Source organism: Guillardia theta, assembly GCF_000315625.1.
Source record: "Guillardia theta CCMP2712 unplaced genomic scaffold GUITHscaffold_15, whole genome shotgun sequence".
NCBI lineage: Eukaryota > Cryptophyceae > Pyrenomonadales > Geminigeraceae > Guillardia > Guillardia theta.
Genome location: NW_005434659.1, coordinates 260,226 through 269,399, shown reverse-complemented (window position 1 = coordinate 269,399; position 9,174 = coordinate 260,226). Strand labels below are relative to the sequence as shown.

General features: G+C 54.0%; 3 protein-coding genes across 3 annotated transcripts; 1 reads left to right on the top strand and 2 right to left on the bottom strand.

The window, feature by feature from the left end:
- Positions 1–519: 519 nt before the first annotated feature.
- Positions 520–1,878, bottom strand: GUITHDRAFT_103970 (hypothetical protein; the record flags this gene model as incomplete). The annotated part of the gene is made up of 11 exons (XM_005837080.1): positions 520–576; positions 763–822; positions 944–1,024; positions 1,082–1,142; positions 1,188–1,253; positions 1,301–1,323; positions 1,371–1,428; positions 1,480–1,586; positions 1,638–1,718; positions 1,770–1,841; positions 1,876–1,878. The coding sequence occupies 11 exons, from the start codon at positions 1,876–1,878 to the stop codon at positions 520–522; spliced, it is 669 nt and encodes a 222-aa protein (XP_005837137.1).
- A 517-nt stretch (positions 1,879–2,395) lies between these two features.
- On the top strand, positions 2,396–4,989 carry GUITHDRAFT_135339 (hypothetical protein; the record flags this gene model as incomplete). The annotated part of the gene is made up of 3 exons (XM_005837079.1): positions 2,396–3,856; positions 3,965–4,724; positions 4,772–4,989. The coding sequence occupies 3 exons, from the start codon at positions 2,396–2,398 to the stop codon at positions 4,987–4,989; spliced, it is 2,439 nt and encodes an 812-aa protein (XP_005837136.1).
- Positions 4,990–5,050: 61 nt separating this feature from the next.
- Positions 5,051–8,651, bottom strand: GUITHDRAFT_103968 (hypothetical protein; the record flags this gene model as incomplete). The annotated part of the gene is made up of 26 exons (XM_005837078.1): positions 5,051–5,205; positions 5,263–5,333; positions 5,381–5,436; positions 5,485–5,571; positions 5,621–5,685; positions 5,737–5,761; positions 5,977–6,030; positions 6,080–6,145; positions 6,191–6,265; positions 6,328–6,352; positions 6,563–6,574; positions 6,625–6,667; positions 6,718–6,775; positions 6,830–6,880; positions 6,929–6,997; positions 7,039–7,074; positions 7,131–7,217; positions 7,276–7,353; positions 7,400–7,585; positions 7,639–7,701; positions 7,746–7,859; positions 7,916–8,024; positions 8,083–8,135; positions 8,182–8,239; positions 8,418–8,494; positions 8,580–8,651. The coding sequence occupies 26 exons, from the start codon at positions 8,649–8,651 to the stop codon at positions 5,051–5,053; spliced, it is 1,845 nt and encodes a 614-aa protein (XP_005837135.1).
- Positions 8,652–9,174: the final 523 nt, after the last annotated feature.

The following is a 9,174-nucleotide window of genomic DNA, read 5'->3' as shown; positions in this document are numbered from 1 at the left end:
GGAGAGGAGAGGAGAGGAGAGGAGAGGAGAGGAGAGGAGAGGAGAGGAGAGGAGAGGAGAGGAGAGGAGAGGAGAGGAGAGGAGAGGAGAGGATAGAGAAGGAAGGGATGGAAATGTCTGCATGCCATGACGTGCTACCTTTCGCTGCGATCTTCTCGTTGAGCTCCATGAGCTGCTCCTGTGCCTGCACCCAACTCTATCTTCCTCGCACTTTCCAACATCCCTCTTACCCTCTCGCTCGACTTCAGCTTCCCCTCCGCCTCCACCATCGCCTGCTTGATCCCTCCCTTGTCACTCGTCAACTGCCCAGTATCCTCTTAGCCCTCCATCACGCGCCCCTCGCAGCAGACCCGCTCGACGTAGGACTCCAACGACCTCAAGGAGTGTCAGGCAGGAGGAGGGTAGGAGGAGGGGGAAGGATGAAGAAATGAAGGCAGGAAGGGCGTTGTAGGGGGGGAAGGATAAAGAAAGAAAGATGGCAGGAGGAGGGTAGGAGGAGGAACAGGGAGGGCAGATGAATCACTTGATGTTCGCTTCCTTCTTCGTGATAGTCAGCTCACAGCTGTCCAGACGCGCCTGCGTTCATCTCATTCATCTCCTCCTCCTCCTCCTCCTCCTCCTCTTTCCCTTCTCTTGTACTTTTCTTTCCTCTCCTCCCTCTGTTCGTCTCCTCGACTCTTGCTTTGCTTCCCTGTTCCTTTTTTTCTCTTCTCCTCCCTCCTGACCCTTCCTTGCTTATCGCCATCTCCGGCCTTTCCTCACCTCCAGGTCCTTCACTTCCATTCTAAGCTTCTCCTTCTCCAGCTTAATAATTTCCAGGTCCTGCCAGCCGGAAGCAATGAACAGCAGGAGGAGTTGGTGGAGGAGAGGAGAAAGAGGAGGAGGAGGAGGAGGAGGAGGAGGAAGAGGAGGAGGAGGAGGAGGAAGCAGCGGGCGCACTTACGTTTGACAATGACGTGACCACGATGGTGTCGTTGTCCACAATCTGCTGCAGCCTATTTATCTCCTCACTGGTCCTCTGCTCCTGCACACCCCGATCCTCCTCCTTCAGACGCCCTCAGCAGGCAGCAGGCGCAACGACCTGCACAATAATCTGCTGCTGGAGCTCCAGCCGTTGCTTGCCCGAGTCCACCAGCTCCAGCCTGCAACTCGTCGGTTCCCATCGCAACGGCGCTGCCCCAGCTCACCTCAAGCTTGCGAGCTCCTCGCTCATTCGCTCCATGTCTTCCTTGTACAATCCCCGCAGCCGTTGCCTGCAGCACCCAGCAGTCACGCGCGGCGGGGAGGGCAGACGAGCTACAGGTCTCCTTCAAGATCCTCAACCTGGGAGGGCAGACTGAGAAGGGAGGAAACAAGGGCGGTCAGCTCACAGTAGCTTGAAGGATGCGAATCTTTTCGGCTTCTTCCGTCTGGAAGCGACTAAAATACCTGTGAGCTTCCCGGTCAGGCGCTGAAAGGATGGGGGCAGGAAACTCTTACCCATGGCGCTGAGCTGTCCTCCCGATGTCTTCGATGTCACGAGGCAGGTCCTCCGATATCGCAGTCGCGTGCTTGAAGATGCTGTCCTTCACGTGCCATGTGTTGATCTTGCGGTTGAGCCGTCAGGTCGCTGATTGTTCTTCATGTCTGAAGCTCACCGCAGTCATCAGGTCGTCGAAGATGGATCGCACTTGACCTTCCATCTTCGTGTTCTTGCGGAACCTCTCCCTCAGCTTTTGCTGGCAGCCTCTCATCAGGATAAGCGCCTCCCAACATTTTGATTAGCTCACAAAGTCAACGTTGATCTCGAGCTGTGGGATTACGATCTCTAACACATGCTCCACGCGTGTTTCGATGATTTCCTGCGGCCGTGCTTCAGAACAATATCTTGCTCACCATTCTCTCCCCTCCTGATGTTGCATGCTCTTCTTTCTCTCCCCTCCCTCTCTCTCTCCCCTCCTGATGTTGCATGCTCTTCTTTCTCTCCCCTCCCTCTCTCTCTCTCTCCCCCTCCTGATGTTGCATGCTCTTCTCTCTCTCCCCTCCCTCTCTCTCTCCCTCCTGATGTTGCATGCTCTTCTTTCTCTCCCCTCCCTCTCTCTCTCCCTCCTGATGTTGCATGCTCTTCTCTCTCTCCTCCCTCTCTCCTCCTCCTCCTGATGTTGCATGCTCTTCTCTCCCCTCCCTCTCTCCTCCTCCTCCTGATGTTGCATGCTCTTCTCTCCCCCTCCTCCTCCTCCTCCTCTCACTCTGATCGAGCTCCCGGGCTGATTGTTCGCTTCATGTTCCATCTTGTCGCTTCGGCTTGACAACCCCCATCAAGCATTTAAAACTGATTTTATCTGTACTGTCGTTTTAAAATCATATATTAATTTACTATGATTTTTAATCCGGCGTGGTTGCTACCCGCCCGGGGATGGAGATGGCAGGGGAGGAGGAGCGTGGGGGGCAGGAGGGGGAGCGAACCCTGCAGACGCTCGTCAACGAGCAGAGCATGACGCTCGAGAAGATTTTCATGGCGATCATGAGCACGGAAGAGATGCTGGACTCGTCGGAGAGAGACAACGACAGGCTGCTACGTGGGGATCGCATGTTTACCGGGGATGAGTCCTGGGCTGAAGGGGAGGGAGGGGAGCAGAGAGACTCGCTGCAGGAGTTGAAGGGCTGGTTCGACGACAAGGAGGTGACCCAGCAGCTGGACGAGGAGATGCGGACAGCCATAGACCTCGATGACGTCACGACGGACAAGGTCACGAAGAGTCTGGAGCAAGCGAGGCTGTTGAAGACGTCGCTGCAGCAGATTTCCGACAGCCTCATCACAACCGCTCACTCGGATCACAAGGTACTGAGGAAGAAGCTCTCCGAGCAGTTCTTCTCCTTCAACTCCCAGGTGAACCGACTCGTCGAGAGCCTGGAGCGGCAAGACAAGAACAACAAGCGGCTGACGATGATGACCTTGGTCCTCAAGGAAAAGCTCAGATTCCGCGAGGAGCAGCTATGGCGAGCCATCGATCAAGACGCCGTCCGTGAGCGCCGTAAGAATGGCACAGACATCGAGAACCAGCTGCAGAGTTTGCGGGAGGCTCCGTCGACAGCGCAGACGGCGCAGATGGAGTGGGAGCTGGCGAAGACGAAGACGGAGCTGGAAGAGCTTCGAGCGGTTGTGCAGCAGAAGGAAGAAGAGAAGAAGAGGCTGCAGAAGCAGCTGACGGAGGCGCTGCAGTCTCTCGCTATGAAGAACGCCGAAGCTGATCAGGCGTTCCTGGCAGAGATCGACATGCAAAGGGACATTTTGGTAGCGTCGAGGAGAGCTGTTGATGGTCAGATGTTTGCCGACCTCTCGATCGACGACGACAAGATCGACAAGGCGCTGCAACAGATTCCTCACGACATTAGGAAGCTGCAGCGAGCGAGCGAGCAGCTGCAGGCAGAGAAGAGCAAGATCGAGGAGGAGAGTCAGGCGGAGGCCGAGAGGCTGAAGGGGTTCCTTGCAGCATTGGAGAACAAGGTCAAGTTTCAATCGAAGCAGATTCAGACGCTCAAGAACAATCAAGCCAAGATGTCTGGCAATGTCTTCCAACAGACCCTCCAGGCGTTGAAAAGCAACCAAAGGAAGCCGGGGGAGTCAAAACAAACGAAAGGAGGACAGAGCGTTGAAAACTCTTCTCCTCTACTTGATGACTCGAACGATCAGGAAGAGTCATACCCCTCCGATGCCTCCCCTGCCTCAGATTTACTCGCCGTCCCTTCTCCGCATGACGATCCCGACCCTGAAGCCTCGCCGTCTGCCTCAGCCCGAGTCTCTTTGCAGACTCGCCATGTTAGCCAGTCGAGGTCGAAGGCGAACAGCAAGGCTCTCTCTCTCTCTCGTTCTCAGGTCCTCTCTTTGTGCCATCGCATTCAAGATTTCCACAAGTCACTTCTCGCTAGCTTCCGCAACGATGATGATGATGATGATGATGATGATGCTCTGCACGCGGATCAGACCGGACCCGACAACGTCAAAGACTTTGACGACGTGGGGACTTTCTTTGACGAGAAGCTAACGGCCATCCAGTCCGAAGTCTCGAGGATGTGGCAGAAGAGCGGCATGAAGAGAGTGCAAGAGACTGTGAGGGAGGTGCGGGTGGAGACAGCGCGGAGAGTGTCAGAGACGTTCAGCCATCTGAGCGAGATGAAGAGTTTGAAGGATCTGCGAGACCTTGTTGCGAGGGAGGAGGAGGAGGAGCGGACTGGGGATGCGAAACTTCCCCAGTCAAACTCGAACGAGATGCGGGAGGGGAGCGGAGGAGCAAGGCAGTCAGTGCCTGTGGGAAAGGAGGAGGGAGTGGACGCGGTGTCGTCGAGCAGAAGCGCGGCTCATTCGAAGCTTGAAGGTCCTCGCAAGGTCATAGCGCAGAAGCTGGAGGAGCGATGGAAGATCAAGTCAAGGATGTGGGAGGCGAAGAAGGAGGAGATCCGTCGGAAGCGAGCGGAGGCCATCGCTCGCTGCATGGGAGCGTTTGCGATAGTCGTGGACCCCCTCTCCCCCCCGACGAAAGAACCCTCCTCTTCCTCCGCTGTGAATCAAGAGCAAAAGCCCTTGCTGCAGGAGGAGAAACGTTCCACCAAGAGCCCCGGCCCCGGAGACGCGCAGGGAGGAGGCAGGAGCGGGGGGAACAAACCTTTCAGCATGAAGACCGTCGTCTTCTCCGGCTTGCTGGCGCCCCCCGTGGCTGACAAGCCCACCCCCCGTGATCACTTCGGTTAGTCCTAACGGGGTGGGGGCTCGTCACTGATCGACGTTTCTCAGCTCTCGCTAAGAAGGCGGTGATGAAGCTGAAGAAGGTGGGAGAGGCTTCAGCTCCTCGACACACCCTGGCCGCTGTGAGCTCGACCCGCAGCTGGGCCCTGAACGCTGACGTTTGTCGTGCAGCAGACAACAAGACCTGCCAACAAGGTAGGAGAGAGGGAGAGCACCAGCCTTGGGTTTATCTTTATCACTTACTCTACACTAGTCACACGTCCTGAGTTGACCGCAGGACTCAGTTACACACTGGCATTACAGCCCGCTATAGTACAACCACCATCTTCACTTGACCACTGCCAGCTCCAACTTGGCTTCGAATTCCTCTTTCATCTGCACGGCTGTGAGCGAGGAGGAGAGAGAGGGAAGGTTGAAGACAACATCAGATATCTGCTCTAGAAACCTTCTCTCCAGCTCTTCTCGTCTTCTGGTCTCGTCAACTGATTGCATGGAGCACTTGTCAGGAAGACGGTTGAGGACATGGACAGGTCTTTCACCAATGCTCTCCTCTGCCAGTCGAAGCATCTCTTCTACTCCTTCTCGCTCCCTCAGGGCGTTCGCAAGAGCTCTGGGCAGGGAGCGTGAAAAACTTGGCAGGAGGGAGGCGAGGCTTACCTCTCCAAGTTGCCACATTTCTCAGCATAAGAGTTGGACTGCAACGACAGACAGTTCTGTCGGCGTGTTAGAAAGTGACAGCACGTTGAGCCCGTCATCTTTACCTTCTCCTTGCGATGCAACGTGTCCAGCTCCTCTAGCCTCGCGATCTTCTCCCTGAGCCTCTTGAGGCTGACTTCGTGACTCTCTACCTGTAAGTCGAGGGATCAGGAGCAGTCGAAAGACACGTCTCTTGCTCACCTTCTCTTTCCATAGCACTGCCTCCCTTTGCGCGCTCTCGAGCTCCTCTCTCCGATTTTGTAAATCTATGCACAATGAGAAACTCTTTCCATCTCAATCAGAAGCACAAGAAAAACCTTTTCGAAGCTGGTCTAACTCTTGCTGCAACCCGCGATCAGCTTTGAAGCATCTTGTACTCTTGTACCTTCAAACTTTCTTTCGTCCGTTGCTCCCTGTCTACCGCTGCAAGCATCTCTCGCTCCTTTCCTTCATATTGCGATACCATCGCCTGCAAGGAGGGTGCGGCCGTCAGCAGGGAGAGAAGGAAGGGGGGAGGGTGGAAAGAAGGAGGGGCGTTGCTCTGTCCCCTTTTGTACCTGCAAGCCCTCGATCTTCATGGACGAAGCGATCGCGCTCTCCTCCTCCTTCAACTGCGGCAAGGCTTGACAAGAGCTCGTTGCGATTCAGCAGCAGAATCACTTTGAGGTTCTCCAGATCATCCTTCAGCTTGTCTGATGTCGTGTGCAGCGCGTTGTTCTCCTCCTCCTGCCAGCGGGTCACCCCCGCCATCGTTCACAGCAGCGGCTGCACCAGACGCTCCACTCGCGTCCTCAAGCTCGATATTGTGCTGTTCAGCGCATGTCGTTCCAGTTCAAAGCTTTGAGACTGCCAGGTGACTGCCAGTCAGCCCGTTGAAGACCTTCTCTTCCGAGGTATCGATAGCTCACCAAGTCTTTGGCCGGTTGTTTGGTTCTGATTTGAACGATCCTAGCAAGGATACGAGTGATTGGCAGGTTTGAAGAGGTAAGGAGGAGGAGGAGGAGGAGGAGGAGGAGGAGGAGGAGGAGGAGGAGGAGGAGGAGGAGGAGGAGGAGGAGGAGGAGGAGGAGGAGGAGGAGGAGGAGGAGGAGGAGGAGAAGCATCTGCAGTGTGCCATCAACTGGCGACGGAACGTCGTCTTACCCCACGTTTTCCCTGGGTAAAAGTCAGTCGTCTTCGTCTACTGATCGCTAGCGACGAGTCACCTGAAGTCGAGAAGCTCTGCTATTGCGTTGTCTCTTTGTTTCGCTGCCACTAGACGTCAGGACGGTCTTGTCTCCAGCACTCCTGCTGCTCACTGAGTAGCTCGACATTCTTCTCCAGCTGGAAAGTCTGTGATCTCATCCTGTTGAAGTCCTGCGACCCCGAGATTTCATCACGAGAGCAAGACGCCTTCCTCCTCTCTTCCACCTGCTGCAAGCTCTCGACTTCAGCTTGTTTCTGCTTGTACGAATCCAGCATCTATGTGCCCACGTCATTCAGTCCGTCTGGCTGCCTTGGTCACCTCACCTTCTTCAGCAGATCTTTGGTCTTCTGCAGCTTCTCACCCGAAGATATCTCCAGCCGGGAATAAGCAGCCTGCTCGTCCTCACAACGGAAACAGCCACAACTTCCTTCACCTTGCTCTGGCTCAGATCGAGATCGGCGCCCTCGAGCTGCCGTGAAGCAATCAGTCAGTGACTCCTACATGTCAAGACCCTCCTCCTTCCACCTGTCTTGCAAGGCTGTCTCTCTCGGACTCTGCAATCTTCCCCTTCATGTTCAGCTCGTCGATCTTCATCTTGCACGCCTCCAGCTCCTGTTTGAAAGACTTCGACACGTCGTTACTCACATATACCCCAGTTGCCATCGCCTACCATGCCCTCTGCCTTGGCCTTAGAGAGATTCTTCTCCAGGCATTCTTTCGCTGCGAGCAGTTCCTTCCTGGCAAAGTCCTGGGTGCACATGAGGAGCGAGGTTCAAGGAGGCGATCTTGCATACTTTGTACTCCAACTGCTTCGTGAGCGAGACGAGCTGCTTCTCGATGTGGTCAAATGCCATCTTGTGCTTCATTTCGAGGTCTCGGAGTGCGTAGGAAGAGCTCTCGATCAGCGACTGTTCAGTCTCTTGCAGCAAGTCTTGAGTCTCTCTCATCTCTCTGATGACATCAGCAGTCTGATCGACAATCTTGGGGAAGTGTCAGGCATGGTCACCTCCCTCCCTCCTCTCTTGAATTTCACCTCTTGCAGGCTGGAGGATACGAGACTCTTGATGTTGTGGATTTCAACCGTCAAATTCAGACCCTGTACAAAGTCAGACGCTCGTCTCTTCGGACCAGGCATGTCACCTCCATGTCGTCCGAGGACGGCTGCCTAGCTTCATTCTCATGCATTTGAAGAACATCGCTGCATATGTAGTAGGCCATGTCCCGATTGGCCCTTTCAAGTTCGAAGACTTCAATCTGGTGCGATGACAAGTCACTAAGAAATCCACGAGAAGAACAAGTACAAGACGTACAAAGGTTGCATGCAGAGGCCTGTCTTGCTCCCCCCCCTCCTCGCCATCGTGCGGGCAGGAGCAATCCCCAATGACAACCACGGTGAGTTTGTTTTGACTGTGCGATTGGCTAGAAAAAAAAACAAGCACTCAACACCTCTCATCTGCACAACTGCAGGAGTTTTCACCTGTAAACTGCATTGATGCAAAACTTCACTCCCGATCTGACTGTTCGCTCCGTCTAGAGCGCAACATGAGTCGCATCATTGTCTCAAGACTCCAACTACCAGTCCAAAGATCTCCCGTATGCCATCGGCTTTCACACCCCTCATCGTCTGGGCATGCCTGATGACACCAGTCAGATGGAGAGCAGCCAGTATGCACCATCAAGCGATAACAAGGACTGTTTGTTTACAAGGGAGAATGACCGTTCAAGTGATTAGCAAGCAACTCTTTCATCTCATTCACAGGGGCCAGCCAAGATCAAGTTGATCGACAACATTTCATCTTGTGTCGGTATCACCTTCGTTTGTCGTGCGAATGTCCGGCACGACAAATCAGTTCAGATCTGGCCGAGTAAGGTGCATATAACTTGTACAACTAGAGGTTCAAGGTTACAAACGTGTTTCAAAGTTTCAACAACTTTCTGACAACAAGATAAGAAAGAGCAGCAGGAGCTGCATACCTCTTGCGGTTCCTTCTCGAACGTCTTGAAGAAGAAGCTTGCGAATTGATTCGCGATTTCTTGATCGTCCATGACTGCGTTGTGCTCTACCCCCGTCGGCGAACCGAATCAAAGTCGGAATGGCATGGCTTCACTCCTCTCTATCACTGCCATCCCAGCGCCTGCAGCTTTGACCGTCAGCAACCAGGAGCACAGGGAAACTGGCAGAGGTGTGAAGAGTGTTGCCTTGCATATGCCTCAACAGGTTGAGTGCTAGATCAATATCCTCAAGAAAGCTGTATGTGTCTACTGAAGAAGAGGAGAAAGTCTGAATCGTTGTTCGACTAGAATCGATTCATTCTTCTGCATCCCGTTGCTTACTATTGGTGACCGCAACGAGGGTGCAAACTACAAACTCTCCAAAATCACAATCGCTTTTCAGGGTTACTCTCTGCAATGAGCCTGGATCAATACTTGTGTATCTTTCTCAGCTCGGTCTTTCTTCTAATTCTTTATCTTCACTGTCCTCCCCTTCCCTCATAAAATTCACTCACACCACATCCTCCCTTCGCTTCTCATTCTCATACTAGTCAGTATTCTCCCTCCATAGGCTCCT